General features: G+C 30.3%; 2 protein-coding genes across 2 annotated transcripts; one reads left to right on the forward strand and one right to left on the reverse strand.

Moving 5' to 3' along the window:
- Nucleotides 1–1,054: 1,054 nt before the first annotated feature.
- LOC115237359 (neuronal acetylcholine receptor subunit alpha-10-like) lies at nt 1,055–19,954 on the forward strand. The gene is made up of 10 exons (XM_029810353.1): nt 1,055–1,190; nt 5,906–6,042; nt 11,239–11,393; nt 11,949–12,132; nt 14,015–14,231; nt 16,203–16,337; nt 17,296–17,474; nt 17,791–17,819; nt 17,997–18,103; nt 18,740–19,954. The coding sequence occupies exons 1-10, from the start codon at nt 1,127–1,129 to the stop codon at nt 18,988–18,990; spliced, it is 1,458 nt and encodes a 485-aa protein (XP_029666213.1). The 5' UTR covers nt 1,055–1,126; the 3' UTR covers nt 18,991–19,954.
- LOC115237357 (calmodulin-like protein 4) lies at nt 19,950–21,409 on the reverse strand. Its single transcript, XM_029810351.1, has 5 exons — nt 21,249–21,409; nt 21,040–21,070; nt 20,815–20,946; nt 20,331–20,513; nt 19,950–20,264 (listed from the first exon to the last, which is right to left on the reverse strand). Exons 1-5 carry the CDS (start codon nt 21,249–21,251, stop codon nt 20,164–20,166), a joined length of 450 nt encoding a protein of 149 aa, XP_029666211.1. The 5' UTR covers nt 21,252–21,409; the 3' UTR covers nt 19,950–20,163.
- Between the last annotated feature and the right edge of the window lie 1,183 nt (nt 21,410–22,592).

Genomic DNA, 22,592 nt, shown 5'->3' on the forward strand with positions numbered 1-22,592 from the left:
TTACTTTAGGAATACAAAACTTTTTATGTTTTAAATTTTAGGTTTATATTGTTACAAAGTTTTTTCCTGTTAGTTTAATTCATGTTAATGTAATGTTTATGTAATGTTTTTTAATAATTTGTAAAAAGTTTTATTATATTGATTTTATAAATATATAAACTTATAAATTTATGGAAGATTTATAAAAATGGCATATAGTTTCATTTTTTCGAATCTATATCACAAGAGAATAAAGTTTTAATAACATCACGATTATAAGACAAAATTCTAATTTTAATACAAACAAAACAATTAATATGACGTTTGAATAAACGCAATGAATATATATATATATGTATAGCTGTGTATATCAAAACATAGCCATAGACTATGTTATTTAATAAGATGTTTAAATCACGGATTGCAAAGTGATCTCCATTTAAATCAATATTCAGCCAATCACATTCATGCACTTTGGTTTTGCGGCAAAATTCACATCTGCCTTAAAGGTCTTCCGAATGACTCGTTTGCGCATGCGCGATGCTATTTCCAGTTACATTCAAATAATCCATGATCGACGAGTTTAACGGATGATTATCGAGAATAAACTACATTAAGAAACTGTTCCAAGATTTATCTCTTCTAATCGATTCGCAAAACTTAAGTAAGTAATCCGTACATAGTTTTCTCAAAGATAACATATCGATATTATTGTGATTGTGATTTCTTTCTATATTTGATCGAAATTATCAAGAACAAATTATGTTGAGAAATAACCGTTTCAAGATTTATCTTTTCTAGTCGCCTTTTCAAAAATCAAATATGTAATTTGTGTATATTTCTCCGAAAGACAGCATATTGATGTTATTTTCGTGTTTTCCAGTTTCCAGCGGACAAGAGATGAGATTTGCTCTGATCGCAAAAATGCGAGCGAAAATTCAGCGTGCGGAATTGCGCGTCCGAAGTTTGTACATACATACATCCGCATTGTTTCGACGAACGCCTGCGCGAATTTCCTTTGGAAATCCGCGGCCTCTGGTAGGGGTAGCGCGGGATTCAGGGGTAAAATTGCACGGTGGTTGAAAACCGCCGCTGTGTATACCAGTCGTACGTAGGCGATCACGCGGTTAACCAGGCCTTCAATTCCATGTCGCTGTCTCTCGTCCTGTTTCTTAAATACGGTCTTCTTCTGATCATCGGCTTCGAGAATGGTGAGTTTTCGATCATTCGCACAAGACCATTCTGCATTTCAATTTATTAGCATGTAACTATAGAATAGCAGCAAATTCGTATTTATACAGCAAAGTTTTTGTTTTTATTGTTCCTCTTTCTTTTATGGCGATTGTTTCAATATCGATACATTGATATTTTTAAATTATAAAGATTAAAATTGAAAAAAATAAAGAGTTCTCACAAATTATAGATTTAAGAAGAATTGATAGATAATAAATTCTCATTATTTAATTAATTTCTTACAGATTGAGTTTATTTTTACGTAAAAAAAATTTAGTTAAATAGAGAAACTTTTATTAAGAAAATATATATTTAAAAACGATTAAAAAAATTTTGTCATTAAAATATATATTGATTTTAAACATTTGAAGAATAAAAATTTAATTATAGAACTTGTGGAATTATGTAACTTTTATATGTTATATGATTAAAATAATTATATATTGAGGAAATTATTAAGCATTTATATATGAGAAATAAATTTGAAAAATTTAGTTTTAAAACTATTTTTTAATAAATTTGTGTTAACATTGTTTTGTGTGTTCAAAATTAAGTTTACTAGACAGTAGAAAATTTTATTAATTTGTAGTAAAAAAATACAACAAAGAAAGATTATCATGTTTCAAAAATTGGGTTATTGATAAATGACTGTCATCTTTGAGATATTTTCTATAATTTAATTACTTGCTCTCTTCCTATAATGTTCAATAATCTCGGAAGCTGAGAAAGATGTAGGTCGCCAATAAAGTTTCAAGGTTCTCGCGGTACCAAAGTACAGCACGTTAGGAACTGTTTAGATATTGTCGTGCGTCAAAGCTCGTCATAGCTTTTGTCTGTCACAACTACACAACCACTGATATCAAAGACGTCTGAGATGTAAATTAGTGACGTGATCAAATTCCAAAGGCCGAAACGTCATTAAATTGCGAACCATTTTTAGAAAAATGTCCTTGATAAATCAATGTCCTTGATAAACAGATCGCGATTTTCACGGTTTCTCTCGAGCTTGAAATTTTCAAAGATTTGTTATGATAATGTTACGATTTACATAATTTATCATTGCGTGAATTAAATTACCACAAAATATTTCTAAAAATATCTTAAGAAAAAATAACCAAGTCAATTTTTAATTGATTATAAATGAATACTTGTCATAAATTTTTGATTGTACAAAATTTAAATTTATCACACTTCGATGAATAATTCTATTTACAGTAATGTGAGAATCAAGCGCGAAAGTGCAGTCACATATCAATTATTCAAATAGAATTTTATGAGTTTATTTTTATTGACATAATTTGGCGACATAAAAGAAAGGTTCACAGAACTTTTAATTGCAGCTTTCAATTGTACAATAATATTGCTATCCGATTGAAATCGTTCTATTTCTCTCTTTTGTAAATTTTTTAATTTTTTTAAAAATCTTTTTTAATCGCTTCCAATCTAGATTGCAATATCGATCACCTACATTGTTTCAAAATTATAAAAAAAAAAATATTTTCTTAATTATGTTTTTAGTCAACTTAATGATATTTAATACATTAATTAAATATTTAGTAATATTTATAAGATGATTTAATTTATTTTATAATGAAAATAGTTTTGATTAAGAGATGAAGGAGTTAAATTACCGTGAAAATTGACGAGTGATAACGCGAGAAAAGGGATACTCGCAATAAACTTTACTTACCCTACAATGCGGCTCTCGGTCTTAACCGGACCTAGTTATTCGATGTTTGCGTCGCAGCTAGCAGTGTAAACGTTTGCGAATCAGTCGCGTCAAGGGGCCATTCGATGCCTCCTCTATGCCACCAAATTCCGTGATCGGAACATCGACGAAATTTGCATATTCGCTGTCGTGAAATCGGGCCCGTGCATGCATTTAGTAAATCGGTTTACGTGCTAAAGTTTTGGGAGGGCCTTGACCGAGTACTGGCGATTATTTCTGCGTCATTTACGAATTCTATCTATTAACAGAATGTTACATGTTACATCTTGTGTGCAAAAAGATTAATGTTTCTATGATACACTGACTTTCTAATGAATCAAAGAGAAAAAAATAAAATTGATGTCATTCGGCTTTTCATTATTGTAGTAATGATATTTTATAATGTATTTTTGTTATATTGACATTAATTATTTGTATTTTAAATGAAAAAATTAAATATAAAGTTTTATAGAAAAATTAATATTTTCGATATATCTGTTTTTAAGAATTATTTAGATATATTTGATTTTGTCAATTAATGTTTTTGTGACCTACCATTTAACTTTTACTCTTGCTCGAAATGCATGGATAATCAAATATCGTTATATCTCAGAGAATAATCTCCGAGATAGGGACGGATGTCTTCGCGCGGTGAATCATTTTGCCCGAAGAAATTCGACATCAGTCAGCTGAGAGATCCCGCGAGATATTCCGCAAGCTCATACAGTATATCGACATTCGACATGCGATCTCATTACAAATCCGTGAGATTTTTCGATTTACTTCTCGGCGGCGGTGACAGGCGTTGGCCCATTTCCCGATCTATGAGAATTTTTCTGTGATCTTCTCTATCGAGGAGCTACAAAAAAACATTCAAATTGTGTATAAAAATAATAAAACTGCGGTTAAAATGTAAAGTTTAAACTTCCTATTTATATTTTTTATATTTCTATTTTTATATTAATGTTTTTATTAATCAAAATAGTTTTCAAAGTAGCAAAAGTTTTAGTTGTGATTTAAACATTAATCATCTTTATGTTTACTAAAAATTAAATTATTTAAATCTTATTTGACGCAATAAAATAAAAAAATTACTTTAACAGAAAAGTGAAAAGTATATTAGCTTTGATTTTATAAATATGTATACGATTATATATATAATATATTTTTATACGTAAAAAGTTCGTGAAAAATTCGAAAATTTTGTCGCCTATTTTACTGTAATCAGAATAATATAATGTAGTTTTATGTTAGAGATGCTATTTTTCAAAATATTTAAGTGTGTTTGTGGCATCAAAAAGAAATTATTTTATATAATTTCAAATAACTCCATAGCTATGCAATTGAGAATATTCTGCTTTATTGCTTTTAGAATTTAGAGAGAAAGAAAATGAGATCACGTTGTATTAAATGTTGCAAATAATAAATGGTATATATATATGTATGTAACAAAAAATACTTTGTTATATATTTTAATAATTGATTTAAATTATTACTTAATAATCGTTAAACAAGAATTAATAAAATCCTTAAATAATTGAAAATTATGGATGCCTTAATATCTTCGTTGGGAAAAAATCGAATCTTATATAGATCTTAAATAGATAAAACAATTTGTTATTAAAAAAAAATCAATATAAAAATAAAAGTAATTATAAACACCGAGGACATCTTATATATCAATAAAACTGTCGACAATTTCGCTTTGGCAACGGTTACTTTGAAGAATGCTCATCGTTGTTTGAAGGTCCAGCTCTCTCTTACAATTCGATAGAGCCATAAGAACTCACTCTTCTAATTACGACCGGTATTTTCGCGACGAGTATCACTTATCTTCCTCGCAGAATCTTTCTCTGCACCTACGTTGTCGAGAGAAGATGGGACCGAGCTGAGATTAGCTCCGTCCTCTGACAGGTTTCACCACGCTTCACAGCACAATAGTCGTTTCAATGAGGGTAGACTAACGCTACTGATCATGTAGCCGATCGCTATAATGGACGAACATCCACGTAACGAAACGGATCAGAAAGCGGTGATCAGAGAGAGAAGAGTTCGGCGAAAGGAATCTCTCAGATCGTTTTTGCAAGACCGATTCTCAGGATCTTGCTCGTTCGATCTTGCGCCATCCTCTATTCTGAATGATGCTCATCATGTTTTATTTTTTCATCAGATATCACTTGTATTAGGACGGTGATAAGATTCTTCACATAGAGGCTTTATTTTTCGTATGGCATTATATTTATATTAAATTTTTATTGTTTGCGAGTTTCTATCGATTTAAAGTTATTAATAATTATATTAATATATAATTAAGTTCTCATACTTTATATCGTAATTATTTACAATAATTCATGCTTTTTTAAATTAGCCTAAAATTGAATTTATTTATAAACTTTATTTATACTATCAAGACTATATATTATTTATTTATATTATATTAGAAAAAATTTTCTCTTTTTAACCTATTAATAGCGTTCACTTACGAAGACAACGAATATTAAAACTTTGAAAGCAAGAGATATTAAAACTTACCTAGCCCTAGCCGAATAGACTGAAGGGCATATTGTTTCAATATTCATGAGTAATATATCTTGACTAGAATAATCAATGTTAAATTGAACATAAAAGAACTATATTATAGCTAAACACATAAAATTTTTTGATTTTTTAGTTCGAGACAATTTTTTCACCATTAAAATACAAAAAATATGTTATTATTCCACTATTATCTAAAAATATATATAAATCTTTAATACGTATACTGAGAGAAAAATCTGTTTATCAATTTTATTAATAAATAATACTATTACAATAATATGGGATACTAAATTATCGTGTTAATTATATTATATATATTTTTTTGGTCAAATCACGATCAATTTGTTCAAATTTTTTCTCAGTGTGAAGAAAATTGGAAATAAAATTGTATAAATATATGTTTCTAAATAAAATAGTTCAAAATTGATCACATTCGCATTTGTTTAGGTGTTTGTGATGAGCACGAATACAGATTGACGAAGCATCTGCTGGATGGATATGACGCCGGTGTACGACCAGCTAAAAATTCGTCCCAGCCCTTGGTCGTGGTCTTTGGGCTATCCCTTCATCACATTATCGATGTTGTGAGTATTCAAGTGCAAACAATTTTAAAGACCGATATACGGCACAAGAGAATGCGACTGCAGGTCCTCCTGCAAGGGCCGTTTTTTTAACATTCTCTTAAAGTATATCTTTGTTTAAAACAATGTTTAATGTATATTTTACATTAAGCATAATTCCATTTCTGAAAGAATCATTGTTTTCAAAAAATTTTGACGCTTATTTAAATGTTGCGAGCAAATTTTTTACTAAGTTGAAATTATAGTAATAATATTGTAGTACAATACGAAATTGACATAATTTATATTTTTACGTTAATTAAGAGTTTTTCCAATTCAAAAAAGATATTTAATATAATTTTATATATAACAAGAATGTCTTAAATAATTGTATATAATAATAGCGATTAATATGATATTAATTTGAGTAGAGCAAAGAGAAAATATTTTTTATTCAAAAAAGTAGTAAAATATCAACGACTATCATAAAATAAGAATATCAGTGGAAATACCGACACTCTCTTCGAAAACCTTAGAATTCAGTGGCGATAGGAAACGTGTTAAAAAAACAGAATGTGTTGGTTGATCGCGAAATTCCTCTCTAAAAACGAGACTGAGCGGAATCTCGTCCGATTTCTTCAAAAATGTTTTTATATATTTTTTCGTTTTTGCTTTTATATTTTTATGCACATTCACGGAATTTTGCGGAGACACTGTTGTTACTTTTTATTAGCACGATAAAAATAAGCATATGAAAAAATATACCCATGTATACAAACGTGATAGTAGTGACGTGTTAATCGGAAAGAGAGTATCTCTTGAATGGGATTTAAAAAAATAAAAAATAACGTAGATACCGAGGTAGAAAACATGACAACATGATTATTCCGTTTTTAACGATATATGCGCGTTCGTGTCTATAGATTTTTACCAGTCCGTTTGCATTCAAACAGAATTTTCAGTAAACGGATTTCATCCTTAATAAAATAAATTTCTGCTCGTGATCGCAAAAAATGTCAAACTAAAATAAAAATAATATTTGTATTTATCGTCGCTGTTTATAAGGAATATAGAACTATAGAACTATATTATTTATGAACGCATAAAAATTGATATAATAAAATCATCGTCTATATTTTTTAATATATATATATCCGCACGGTATCCCTCCCGCGGCTATTAATTTATTAAATATATTTGTGTTAGATACAATTATATTAATGCATATAGAAAATTAAATTTGCGATAAAAGATATCAAATCGTACATAATCCGATATTTGAAACAATTTTGGTTCGAATTATTTATACATATGTATATATATAATTTTTTTTATATCTATTATTTATATCTTTTTATATCTTTTTATATCCGCTACTCCATGTATATGATCTCGAGAGAATTTTTTACTATCTCGCAGTATTTCTATTTTCGATACACATTTTTTTCAATTTTACTTTGTGTTGTACATTGTGTTTTGAGGTAAAGATTTACCTCAAAACACAATGTACAACACAAGATAAAATTGAAAAAAATGCGTATCAAAAATAGAAATACTGCGACCGCGACGGGGTCATGTGTGATCACGGTAATCGGAGAGAGGCGAGATAAATTGGCGTGAGAATAGGTAAGATACGCGGTGGGAAAGTTTCCGAACATTTGTTTCGCGTATGGTGGTATAACGAGAACAACCTTTCGCGCAGCATAACCAACCGGTCACCCCGGGGAGACTTGGGACCATCTAACGAGAGGTCGTTATATCAATCGCGCAATACAGTCAATCATTCGACTCGGTTTTATCCCTTTCCGTTTCGTTTCGTTTAATAACATCAATGATAATATAACATCACGCGATCTTCTTTCCCCCTACTTTCCCTTCTCTTTCGGTTCACACATCAAGTCAATTTTCAACTCTATCGAAAATTTTCTGGGATATTATTTATGGGTTATTGAGCGTTATTCTCAATCTGTGATTAAGAGAGCGTAATTAATTCAAGATCAGTATTGATAGATTCCTCTATGATGATTTTCTGTTTAAGAAGTCTCTGTTTAGCTAATAATTAATATTTATAATTTTGCATTATTTCTGTCACATTTTTTCTCTCTTTATTTTGGAGTATGATATAATCTGATTCACCCTTTTTAATCACAATCATTTAATATAAAAGAAAGAATGAGATAAATAAATAATAATATTAAAAGCTTATTTGTAAAATGTTTCTTTTCTATTATTTTAATTAAATATAAAGTTCTTATTTTTATTAATTATACTATTATACATATGTTTATAAAATAAGAGAGAGAGAGAAAGAAAGAGAGAATTACAAAAAATCCATAAAAGCAATAATTATAAATTATTTAGATATTATATAATAATTTAATTAAACCTTAAGTCACAACTAATAATTTGATTTTACATTTGTGTGCATTATTCAGAGGTTATAAATTCTTCTATTGACGGATGAAACTTTAGATTCGTGAAATCATGATTATTCGCCAAATAATAATCGACTACAAATACCGCTTAAATTCTCGACATACCTAGCTTCTACAATTGAGAAATATTATACATAGTCCCACAACAATAGTATCATCGTTATATACTACGAATCACACATTCCGTTGATTTTCTGCTGTTGGGTTTAAGATGATATGCACATGAAGATGAATATCGAGTATTAGAAAGAGTAATGTAGTCTTTCCTTTCGCGAAAAAAATTATTATTTCATATACTATTAATTTATGTATAGTTTCATTTATCAAGTCATAATTATTTAGAAATAAATAGACGATTTAAAAATATTATTTATATTTTAATTTGTTACTATTCGTTATCCATTTAATTGAATTTAAAAAATCCTGAAATATCAGACGTGAGTAATCTTTTGAAAGTTTGAAAACTGGGTAAAGCGAATCAATGAGCGAACATGGAAAAAGAACGCGGAACTTGAATGAAACTTTGTGAATATTTATATTCCGCACATATAATAACGCGAAATCTAATTGGACTCTTGCATCGATCGGATGTAGCATCGTATGCGTCGATCTCTGTCGAGATAACGTGTTCACCGTGGAATTCATCGTTTTCCGGATTTCGCACGATTACAAGAGTCAATTAAATGCTGCGAAATTATTCCGTATACTTTAATTAAGTTTTTTAAGTTAGCATCTATGCCAAAAAAAGTAATGTTCATGATTTTTTTTTTTAGAACAAAATGATACGTTGGATTAATGTTTTTATCAAGCAAAAATTAAAGCATGTCTTTTTAAGTTTCACTGATAAATATATAAAAGTATATGCTATTATTGCGAAGATAAACAATTACTTTCACAAAAGTACTAAATTAAGTAAGCTAAATACTCACTTATTATGTCGCTTACCCGTTGCCTCTTTAAGCATCTTTTTGGTTTTCTCTTGTTCGTGCTTTACTCCTTCGTAGCATTCACTTGCGAAAACATGATTTAATTATCCCGTGACATTTTGCATGGCATTTCCGAAAAAATAATTGGTAAAACTGCGTAAAAGGTAACACATCTCCGATTTTATTGCCACTTAAATATGTTGTAGGGGAGATTCTTCTAAGTAATTCCCCGCAAGAAATTTGTGGGGGACGGCATTAGTTTAGAAGATATAACAGATTAAAGAGATATAACAAATTAAAGTTTTATAGTTTTAATGCTTTTTCTATTATAAAATAAGGAAAAATGAAGTTTGGTTACGTTGTATTTGTGTAGAGCAGACGTGGAAAAAGTGTTTGTTTACATTTACGGGATAGGTATACGTTCATGGATACTTTGTTAATAATGTGTTTCACCCATTTCTCGCAGTTTATTAAAAGCTTTCAACATGCGACTATACGAATTTTTGAGTTATTGACAAAATATCCATGACCCTGTGTCTATTTCGTAAATGTAAACAAACACTTTTTTATCTGCTCTACAGCAAATACAAGGTACACAAACTTCACTTTTCCTAATATTATTTTATAATACCTGAAAAAAAGTATTAAAACTATGAAACTTTAATTTGTTATATCTCTTAAACCAATGCCGTCCCCCACTTATTTCTTGCGGGAAATTACTCAGAAAAACCTCCCCTATAACATATTTAAGTGACGATTAAATCGGTGGTGCGTTACCTTTTATGCAGTTTTATCAAATAATTATTACACGTGATGCGCATTTTATTGTGTGTATTTCGAAAAGAAAACGCGAGAGAAAAACGCAGAAACTACGAGACATATTCAAATCTAGGTATTGAAAAGATTATTGTTACCATAAATACTGGAATAAAACAATAATTTATAATTGTCAATTCGTCCTGTCATGCTTCGATTTATATTTTAAATGAAAAAAGAAACATAAAAATACCTCTTCGATAAATAACTGTTGTTTCGATACAATTTCGATAAGTTGTTAATCACAAATTGATAATAATCGCATTTCTTAAAAAAGGATGATATGATAAAGCGCGGAGCGACTCATACCGCTATCTTCTCACTCGAGTCTTGTCACACGAATGTCGCGAATATTTATGTACACCATAAGAGTTTAAACACAGCGTGATTCGCAGTGAGTTGCTATGAAATATTAAGCATTCTTTATATTTCTTTCTTATTCTCAAATTGATTATTAATTATTAATGTGTATCATGACTTTTCGTTATGTATTATTCGATTTTGTGATTCGTATAATATTTGTATAATATTCGTATAATATTACGCACTTTCAATTTGAAAATGATTGACAAATTATGTGCATAGCAACGAAAAACTTAAAGCACGATGTAAGATATACATATCTGAATCCAAGTACATTGAAGAAATAATTATCATCCTCAAAGTTTCCATCGTGTAAAAAACGATTGCATATAAAGAACAGCGGCCTATACGCTGCAAAAACATGTAATTTGCCACGAAATATTTAACACACAATACAAAATAAATTTAATAATATTTTCCTTAAGTTCCTCAAATTGATTATTCGTAAATAATTGATGTATTATTGATGTATTGATTTTTCTTTACTTGAATTACTTGATCTTACGATTCGTGTATTATCATGCGCTGTCTCCCAATTAATTGTTAAATTAAATTTAACTTAATGATAAATTAAGAGTACGATGCTAGATATATTTAAGTCCACACACACAAGCATAATATAAAGATCATTTTTTTACGATTGTTTACAAGTCGCAATTTGTATTATGATTTTATTACAGGATGAAAAGAACCAGATACTCACGACCAATTGTTGGGTTACGCAAGTTTGGACAGACCATCATTTGAAATGGAATGCCTCGGAATTTGCTGGAATTCGAGTAATCCGTGTTCCCTATAATCGTGTTTGGCGACCTGACACTATTTTATACAACAAGTAAGCAGTTGTCTTGTATAAATAGAGTGAATTTAAGGAGCTTCGAAAATAATAATATTCCAAAATATATCTTGATAAGAGCAAGTTTATATATATTCATATATATTGTGGCTCTAAAAGATTTGAAAAATTTTACAAATTGGAGCCAATGACTTATGGTCTCTTGAGAAATCTCTATGTCATAATTCTACTATCCTTTTGAAACTTTTTCCGATTTCTTACAGAATACTTTGCATAGCATACTTTACATGACGAGGGTAAAAATAAGGGTTAAAGCTGATTCTGAATTGAAAAGATAATTCAAAAGAAAAGTTTATAGATAATTTTAAAAAGAGATATTTTTTCAGTAGTTGAATGAATATAAAAACCAAGAAAAAAGATGAAGAATAAAGAAATAAAAAAATTAATTTAATATACAATTTTTACAAAACCTTAAAAGAATAAAAATATAATTTTTTAAACATCATTAAAAGAAAATTCAGAAACATAGAATTTGAAGATCAAAATAAGAAAAGGAATTTATATTTTATTGCATTTTCAATTTCCTGGTTACAGTGCGGATCCGCAATATAGTTCAGCAGTCATCAATACAAACGTAATCGTCAGCCACACAGGCGAAGTGGTCTGGTTAAGCCATGGTATCTTTCGTAGCAGTTGCGACATAAACGTAGAATTTTTTCCCTTTGACGAACAACGATGCGCTCTGAAATGGGCCTCTTGGACATACGACGGATATCAAGTAAGTTTTATACACATTCCATATTCTAAATATTACGTTGCACATCTGGATTTTTATTCGCGCAAATGCAAAATGTCAAAATTTCACATTTACATAACTGAATATTTAATTTTGATAGAATAAATCACTGCACTGACTAACGAATTTCTTTTTTAAAAAGTTTTTAATATTCCGTTTGGACGAATTATCCAATGATGTAAATGTAAAATTTACAAAATTTTACGTTTTGCATTAACGCATAAATGCATTTTTATTATTGATATTAAATTTTCTAGAGATATTTTGGAGATACATCTCAAATAAATAAGCATTTTGTCGTGTTAGATGACAATTCCGGTTATATTTTTCAATTAGTCACTTCTTTCATCGATTCTTATAATTGTAGAACTTTTAAAGTATTTAAAACTGCGACGTAAAATTTTTCTTACGGGTGATTATCGGTTAGCGCGACTGTTCATCTTGTAGATTTCTTTTTAAATCAAATTAAATTCAGCATTCGACCAGCCGTAATTCTTCGCGGTCTTATATTCACCTTCATTTAAGAAGCCACAGTATATTTTATGATAGAAATTAAAGATCGTATTAGTTATTCAAAGATTGAAGAGAGTACCGATGTACGAAAATGTAGTTCATGTAAAATAAGAAATCTATATAATATAGGACGATGAAAAAATTAGATTAGATATAAATACTTGGATTAAATTTTATATATAGATATGTCTTGAAATTTTATTAAAATGTTGTTATAAAGATATATCGCGGATAATCCTATATGTCTCTGTCTGTTTTAACAACAAATATTTTTTGGTATTACATAAAGATATGCAGAAAAAGAATTGTGTAATGCAGCGTATAACGGCAATGCGTGCGATGCGTAAATAAAAAAAAAAAAAAAAAGTATTGTTCGCGAATCGAAGCTTCGGCTTTGAAAGTTCGGGGACGCTTAACACAGCTGTGGAATCGAAAACGCGGGTCTGCCAAGTCGTGAAAATGGTTCGGGCAGATCGAAGAGCTTAATCCCAGCATCGCGAGAAGAATTCAATACGAGAGCCGTTCCGTTCGCTTCCGCGCCGAACTTTCTGCCTATCTTTCACAGAGTTTTCCCATTTTCTATCTCTCCGCGTTGAATACACTTTGGATAACGTCGGTACTGTTTTTTTTTGTCGCATAAAAGTCGAGAACATCAACGCGGTTTAATATACTTGTCCAGGGGAATCTTTTGCAAATTAATCATCTCTTGTAATAAAATTTTTTAAATATCGATAATTAATTTTCTAAATAAAAATTATTATAGCGTGATTTTTCTTTTTAATAATAAATTCAAACAAGTTCTTCTTCTAAATAATAATTTTTACTATGAGAGAAATTATACAATAAAAAGAAAATTATAAAAATGGAAAAAGAAAAATAAACAAAGATAATTGTATTAAAACTCAATCAAGAGAGAATGATTGTATGTCAGATATGGTATTTATATAACAAATTTATATTCTTTTTAAATTTAAAATTTAATTTATCCTTCAGTCTTTTTCATATACTGATACAATGTTATCGCAAAATAAAATAATGTATGTTCTATATCTTGATTTATACCATTATTAATAAAATAAACAGCTCTCAATAATGGAGCTGTTACACGATACACAAAAAGATTTCGATTGCAGTAGAAAGATATTCGGCCTGTCAATTGCCAGTTTAACTTTTAGTCGATAAACCGGCTTTCGCGTTTAACAAACAGCGCACCGCTCGATAAACCGCGCTCGGTTGACTTTTTATTACTTGAAAATTCGCCGAGCTTTTATGGACAAAATGACGGCGGATCTGTCCCATCGATCGTCGCGATCGAGCGTAACTTATACCGGGAAAATTTTGCGGGCATCAGCTTGAGCTGGAGAGACAGAGCGAGGAGGGGGACGTGAGTAATTATCAAGCGAACGGCGAGTTCCATCTTCTGGATTTCACCGCCCGCAGAAACATCGAGTACTACTCCTGCTGCCAAGAACCGTATCCCGACATCACTTACGAGATTCGCTTACGACGACGTCCGATGTTCTACGTCTTCAACCTGATTCTGCCCTGCATACTAATCAACGGTGTCGGTAAGTGGAGTAAATGTGTATACGTGACTAAAACGACACGAAATGTGTTCAGCAAAATATAGTAGATTTTATTTACCGTTCATATAGTGAAATAAAAATCATTATTTCAATATCTATTTGCATTACAAATTTTCTCGCTGCGATTTTATGTCATAAAATAGAAAGAAATTCATATCCAAATTGTGTTATTATAAAGATTATCATATTCAACGGAAAGTAAATAAATTAATCAATATATTATTAAAAAAATATATATTAAAGAAATATTTTTTAAAAAGAAAATATATAAAAAATTCCGATCTAATTTTTTTAATAAATCAGTGACATGGTAACGCGACGCAAATCTCGAGTATCGCTCGGGTCGTTCATTAAAAAGAGAAATAACATCGTTAGTTAGGAAGTAAATTTCGCAAATAAGCCTTAAAACCTCGAAGCAGCTCGCATGAGAAGTCATATACGAGATTAGATGAAGATTTTCCCTTGCGATCTTTCCGCACTCTCCGCACGGCTTGCTTGCATAAGAAAATTAAGATTGCCTCTACGAGAACGCGTAAGACGCAGATCAAATAAATTTGCATAATAGTTTTCGTAATCTTAGGAAGAATGGCGTTTTTATTTAAACTATGCGAGCGCTCAAATTATATGTTGAGATCTATCAGATGATAAGAAAGCAAAGCGTGTACGATCGTTGTTTTTATATGGATATTTGAAAGCTCCGAAATTTTGATAAAATTAGAAGTTCTTATATAAGACTATTGCAAATAATATTATGGAAAAAGTCCCCTTGGTAAATTTGAAGAATTTATTTTTTGCGAAGATATTGAGAGAGCTAACTACCCCGTCGCACAAATGTTGTTATTAAATATTTTTGAAGATAATATAAAGAAAGTATAAATATTGTAATTTGTTTTCTTAGGAAAATTACATGCATATTATATGTATATATATATAATTTATATAAATATTACAAATAGATTCCTCGTAGAAGCAACGCGTAAAACTAACGATCGACGAAATATTAGTTTTGTCCGTTAACAATAGCTCGAAAAATAATATCGGCTATTGGATTTAATCGCATTAGGATTTGTACGAGAAAAAACGAATAAGCTGCCGCTTTTAAGGAAACGACGGCATGAACCGAAGCATTTCATTACATTGCTTCTGCCGTTTACCGATAATGAAAGAAATTTGCCAAGGATTCGTCGGATATCAGAATTAAGTTATCAGCAATTATCGATCAACTGAAGAAACAGTTCTTTGTAAAATAAACAAAATTATATACTATAAAAATTAAAAATACATAAATAAAAAGACAAGATATACAAAAATAAAAATGTAAATATTAAAACAACAGAACAACAGAATATAAGACCGAGTAGAGCAATCAAGACTGTCGGGTAAATGGGACAATACAATGGTTTTCCGATGATAAAATTGATAGTTATTGTCCAGGATAGTTTAAAATGACAATTGTGAATTTCATTATCGGAAAATCGTTGCGTGGTTCCGCGTGTGAATTTCTCTACATGACAATAACGGAAAGAAGAAGATATAATTTAAATTTATTTCCTTTGTTAATATTTTTCGCAAAATTAAAATTTAAATAGAAATTGCGAGAAACTTTATCGGCATCATTAAAAAAAAAAATGGAATTGTGTACAATTGATAAAGAATTAGTATAAATTAATAAAAAATTTAGATATAGTAGATATGCGCACACATGAACGAAGAAGGAATAGAAAACTTGAGAAAATTTAAATTTACCGAAGTCTTGAAAGAAAGGCGATAAGAGAATGTCTTCGTTCTTCTTTTTTTTATCTTTTTTTTGCTGCCCTAATGTCATTCCACTGTTGATTACTACATTCAAGTTTGTTACAAGACTTCGAATCGAAATCTTGCGGAATACCTCGGATTCAATATTCCGCGACAAGAGTAAAACTTTCGCGAACGTTTCTTTCGCTTGTTTTCCAGCCCTGCTGGTTTTCTACGTGCCCTCCGAGTCGGGAGAGAAAGTCACCCTCGGCATCTCGGCCCTCCTCTCCATGACAGTTTTCTTGATGACCATTCGCGAAACTTTGCCGCCTACGGAGAAGACGCCGTTAATAAGTGAGTATTTGGTCAGCTGTTTTCGATCGTAATTTTTAATTCGAATAAAAGCAAGATATATATTTTTATACTTAAAAAATATTTTCAGAGTACTCTCTCTCTCTTTTCTCTGTCTTTTTTACGATCTATCGCAATCTCATTTTATATACATATATTATTCTGTTTAGTTAAACTATTTTAAATTTGTATCTCTTTTGAGAAATATACAGGTATTTTTAACGTTAAAATATAAGTGTCGCCTAATTCTTTCGTTGATTTTATGTAACACAGAATATGATTGCGATTTACGTTTGAGCGCCATAGCTGCTCGTTACCCGTTAATCATTAAAAAACTCGTGGGGAAAATGCATCTGGGATTTTCTGGAGTCGCGGTTAACCGTGTACAAGAGCGAGCACTGTCTTATTTCTGTTACTGTAGCCTTCAAAGGAAAAAGAAATGTGTTTAAAATATAACGAGAAAACTGAATGAAAGCAGTTCAATATTCTATTAATTAAATGGAGCAAAATTTTTTTTTAATGGTTAGGTATCATCGTTTGAATTTATTAGAAGAAAATAATAGACAATTTCTTTGAGAAATTATAAAAAAATGTATGATATTCACATCGAGAGAACATTTTTGTATCAAATGATAAAAACAATATTGTCGTTCTCCATTTCGCTCGATTTATACACCTTTTATACATCTGTATATTCTTACGTTATTATTATATATTTATATGTATAAATATCTTTACATATAAATAGTAGTATAATATTATTTTACAATATACACACAATATTTTATATTCTGTGTCTTGTGAAATGGAAATATTATTTTAAAAATTAATATTGCATACTTTGTATACAATTTTACTCTTAAATTATTATTATCTGCGCGTTTTTTAGTCTTATATTTAAAAAAAGTAAATTAAATTTTATCTTATTCATATATGTTTTTTCCTTTCGATATGTTTTCAGGTCTTTATTACGGTGTCAGCATTTGCCTGGTGTCGTTTGCATCCGGTCTGGCGGTTGTAACATTGAATTTGCATCACCGTGGTGTGCGGGGTATACGAGTACCGAGTATCGTGAGATCGTTGGTCTTAGACAAATTAGCCAGAATAGTATTTCTGAATTTCGAAGAGGAGAATAGATCGGTAAAACGGATAACGTAATGCACATGGATATTGTTCTTTGTAACACGTGGGGCATTTTATAAATCGCCATCCGGTATTTCTTAATTATTTGAATATAATAAAATTGAGTCAATATTCCACTGCGCGCTTCTCGGCGATCGGTTAAATGATAATTCTGAGAATCGTGCAGCTTCCGACAAATAATAGCTTAAGCAGAACAAAGCTCAGAATAAAAAAAAAAAAAAGAGCAGGGATTATTTCAACATACATAAATTACAAAAAAAAAGTAAGAATGATATTTTTAATGTAATGTTACGTAAAGAAAGGTAAATTTGAGCAAAAGAAAACTAAAAGAACTATGAGGTAGTATAAAAAAATCTATAAAAAACCAAAGAGAATACGTGAAAAAAACGTGTTATGCTTCGCACAGATAAAGTTTCATGTTGATATAGTTTCTATAAACGCGTCCCCGCTATTTCTATGTTCTATAGAAAAGTTACGGCGCGATCATCAATCTGAGATCACAGAGATTTGTTATATCAGCAAGAACAATTGCCCGCTGCACTGTAAATCCGAATTGCCGGAACAGCACATATCTCCCAAGTATGTATCGAGGAGGGATGATAGTAATAGCAGCAGTCCCAGTTTAGGTGAGTTTATTTTATAAATAAATAATTGATTATATTTGCAATATATTTCTTTTTGTTATAATTGGTTTAATAACAAAAACACATGTTACTTGATTTCTTTAACTCTCGTATATATTCCATAATATTATATGTATACATGTCATCGTTTTCGAACATGTATTTCTATTATTTATCTTTAAGTGAGTTTGTTGATTTATTCTTATTCTGTTATAAATTTTTTCATCCATTCTTCCATAAAAAGTATATCCTATTTTTAAAATCGTAATGTTATACAAATTTTCCAAATTTTTATAAATTTATTGTATTATGAAAAATATGACAAATATTTCGCATAAAATGATACACATTTTTATAAAAGTATCTAATTTTTGGATAATATTTGATTATTATAAAAGGACGTTTATTTTTATGTATTCATGTGTCCAATGTATTTTCAATCGAGCGGTCCAATTTATTTTTTAGTTGTTTTGCTTGGTTACGAACATATTTCTCTCATGAAACATTATAGCCTGATCAATAATCGTCTTTGATTTAGTTTGGTAGTCTTTGATTTAGTCTGGTCTAGTCCATTTCGTTAATCAGCTGATTCGTGTCGTGCAATCAATGCCTTACGAATCGTGTCGAACGATTGCACAGATCTCGGAAAAGAAGGCGGCCTTGAGGCGCAGTGGTCTCGGGTCCTGGGAAGAGTGCATGCGACCATTGAGAGAAACGAGCGGCGCCTGGTAGAACAAGATCGCCGAGAAAGGACAGAGTTAGATTGGAAACAAGTCGCTCTGGTCAGTGATCGTGCGCTATTGTGCGTTTTCTTTCTCACGACAATTATTAGTACGGCGGTGATTTTATGCGGCTCACCTCCGACTCAGGATGCATCTAAAGATGGGTAATCCTTGGATTATCGATTCGATTAATCGACTAAATGGTTGGCGGTCATAACTTCTTCTTCATCATTGCTGGACTCAAAGAATAATTTTATTCTCTCCACATATATTGCACATTAAAAAAGATTAAACAGTTCAGTAGATTCGTCGATATAAAGAATATATGAGTGTGTTTCTCGTTATCTGTTTTATGATGAGATATGTGTACTAATCCATGAATAAGTAGTTTTGATAGAAACTTCTTGCTCCCTACAAAGAAATACTGGCATTATAAAAAATAAAAATATCTTTATTTTTCATTATTTATGATGTGATTATATTCCAACTAGAAGTAAAGTTACTAACATAATTATGACTGTAATTATTATAAACAAATTTAATTGTTTAATTTCTAATTATTTTTTTAAATGAAGATTAATAGAAAAAAAGTTCGATTATTTCGAGACTTCAATTTTTATCGGTTTTTTTTAATTCGTGAATTTTTTGCAGTCTATACGCGTACATTTAAAAAACGAAATATTTATTTCCCAAACAGAAGTAAAATTAAAGAATAAAATTGATTGTTAGAATCATTATTGGCAACAAATTTATTAATTTTTTTCTTTCTGAAGAAATTCTCAGACTTTTTAAAAATTTATATGTTTCAAAAGTACAACTTAAATTCACTTTTACTCTTGATGTTTTCTCTTTGATATTGAACAAACAAAGTAGCTGAAGAAACTGTAAATATATGCATCGAATTTGTCAGAATATGTAAATTTAGCGATGCCGTAAGTTCATAAAAATTCGTTAGTACATTAACAATATCAATAGGTTTATTAATATAAATGTTAATATTTAGATCTAGAAATAAACGTTCCTTATCTATAAAGAACTCGATATCTGAATGTACGATAGATGTATGGTTAAAAATTAATACATATTTGAACAGGGTTGAAAGTATAATCAAGACATAAAAAGAATAAATAATGAAATAAACTTTATTTATTATATCCAGTAACCATGGAAGTCCCATAACCACATTTTTAAGTTATACAATTTTTTATAAGTGTGTAATAAATTAATCTTTCTTTGTATCTATATATAAAATGTTTTTCTCTTTCATACATTTCCATCTATAGTAAAAATATTAAATATGTAAATAGAATATATATAAATGTGAGTCTCTTTTAATAATATTTAGTAATAATCAGGTACAGGTGCACAGGCTATTTTCACAAAGTCTTCATATTTAACATGTCCATTTAGAGATACGTTGGCCTCACGAAAGATCTGTTCCACTGTAACAGAAGACGGTATGTCATAAAGCAATAGTAAAAACAAAATTGAATGAATTATTTATTTACCTTCTTTGCTACTTAATTGTTCTCCCCAGTGAAGCAACATGTGTGCCAATTGCCGTGCCAGAATGGTGCCACTGTGAGAGATATCCGCAGCTTGAAAAGCTTTAATCACTTCTTTCGGTAGATCCTCTGCACGAGTCTGAAGATGCATGACTTCCAAGAAATCAGCAAAAGACATTTTTCCACCTGGAATTGAGGTAGACAAACACTTCTCATTTGAAAAAAAAAAAATTGAGGTAGACAAACACTTTTAATTAGCATAAAAACATTGTTACCTTTATCCTTCATATACTTGTTTAATTCTGCAATAGTCGGGCTTAGCCCTAAAGATCTCATAATTATGGTGAGTTCATCAAGGAAGATGCATGACTTCCAAGAAATCAGCAAAAGACATTTTTCCACCTGGAATTGAGGTAGACAAACTCTTCTCATTTGAAAAAAAATTGAGGTAGACAAACACTTTTAATTAGCATAAAAACATTGTTACCTTTATCCTTCATATACTTGTTTAATTCTGCGATAGTCGGGCTTAGCCCTAAAGATCTCATAATTATGGTGAGTTCATCAAGTGTACGAATCTGACCGCTTCGAGCAAACAAATAGAAACATTCCCGAAACTCTATAAAAAAAAAAATAATGTTAATGTTTATTCAACTTATGCAAGATGTACAAAAAAATATGCAATGATAATATTGTGATACCTTCAACGTACCATCTATATCTTCTTCTCTAAAGTAACGTGCCTGTAATGTTACAATTATCATTGAATAAATACGAAGGGTAAATAGAATTATAAATAAACTAAGGAACTCTATTATGTCAAAGACAGTTACATGTATAGGACATAGAGAAAGTAGATCAAGTCTCAAATTATAATATTTCCAATAGATTTAATAATTAAAATATATATATTAAGATTACCATGATTGATTATCAGAAGATCGCGTTCTTTTCTCGAGTATTGGATTGTTTCTTCACAATTTTGACACAACAGATGACAGATGTTTAACGCAGCGAGACATAACCTTGTCTCACCAGTTCTATCTTCGTAGCTTGGAAAAGAGCGACATCATCTGCCGCGATGATGTACTAAAAATCAATCGTGCCAACTTTTTTTTTTTTTAAAGATTGGCAAAACACTCAAATATCAGAGAAATAATTTCCATAACGATCAAGTCGAATACTGTGTTGAGGAAGACGAAATTTGAAGGTTTTTAAAGAATTGCTGAGAAAAAAGAAAAGATTTGTTGTCCAAGGCAACATCAGATATATCAGAAAAGTAAGTTGCATAGTAAGTTGCTGTAGTATCTCAAAGATTTTTCTCTTATACACATATTCTGGAATTATAATATCATACAACGCCGTTTAACCGTATGTACAATTATTTAGTTCAATTTATACATACATTTTTTGGCATCATATTTTATTTATATTTTTGGAAAATCTGCCAATCTCTTTCGCGAAATATTTCAGACAATTGCATTAAAAAAGATTTTAAAAGCTGATTGTTTAAAGATTTTGATTTACCTATTTGGCAAAAAATTAAAAAAAAAAAATATACGAATATTTCTGTAACAATTCGTTGAGATGGTTGAAAAAGAACGATTAATCAAATGGCACTAGCCGTTCGGCAACTTTACGAGGAATAAATTCCGCGCTAATTGCGACTAATACGATCGGACGGCGAAAAAAGCCGTCCGCAGCATCCCGAAAAGAATGGCCGAACGGAACAATGATCCGGTAATCGTCCCTTCCGAGCGACGGTAGCGGATTAGAATTTATTTTGAATGTGTGCCGCGCGTATACTATTGATTAACGTTCGCCTTTGCTTCTCGTTAAAAAGGCTTCGCCATCAATCTCGCGCCTTTTATAAAGGGGGCGACGATCACTCTCTTTTCCATCCCTCGGATCTACCCTAGAGACGAATCAATTTTTTTCGCATCTCCGGGAATGACTCGACGATTCTCGTTTAGCGTTACTTCGTGACGTCAAGAGGAAACACGAGAGACGAGGAATATCGACTTTGCTCGCGCGACACGATTGCGAATTAATGGTGTAATTTGGTTCCGCGAGTAAAAATATATATCGAGAGATTACGTACGTAAGATTCTTGCATTTCTCTCAGTCAAAGTCACAGAAAGATATTTGATCCAATCTATCAAGATTTTCTGACATTTGTGTAAATGAAGTCTATACGTGAAATTGGATTTAACGATAAAAAAGATAAAATTATCTCTTACATTCTAATCTTATTTTCGTTTCGTT

The sequence above is a fragment of the Formica exsecta genome, unplaced genomic scaffold, assembly GCF_003651465.1.
Source record: "Formica exsecta isolate Colony F162 unplaced genomic scaffold, ASM365146v1 scaffold290, whole genome shotgun sequence".
NCBI lineage: Eukaryota > Metazoa > Arthropoda > Insecta > Hymenoptera > Formicidae > Formica > Formica exsecta.

What these genes read in the sequence shown, in the direction of transcription:
- LOC115237359 (XM_029810353.1), top strand. Translation starts at nt 1,127, where the DNA reads ATGTCGCTGTCTCTCGTCCTGTTTCTTAAATACGGTCTTCTTCTGATC. An exon ending in GACACTATTTTATACAACAA is followed by an intron (nt 11,394 to 11,948) that starts GTAAGCAGTTGT and finishes TCCTGGTTACAG; the next exon opens with TGCGGATCCGCAATATAGTT. An exon ending in TCGAAGAGGAGAATAGATCG is followed by an intron (nt 17,475 to 17,790) that starts GTAAAACGGATA and finishes GGTAAATTTGAG; the next exon opens with CAAAAGAAAACTAAAAGAAC.
- LOC115237357 (XM_029810351.1), bottom strand. An exon ending in CAAGTATATGAAGGATAAAG is followed by an intron (nt 20,514 to 20,814) that starts GTAACAATGTTT and finishes CCTCAATTCCAG; the next exon opens with GTGGAAAAATGTCTTTTGCT. An exon ending in ACAATTAAGTAGCAAAGAAG is followed by an intron (nt 20,265 to 20,330) that starts GTAAATAAATAA and finishes CTTCTGTTACAG; the next exon opens with TGGAACAGATCTTTCGTGAG.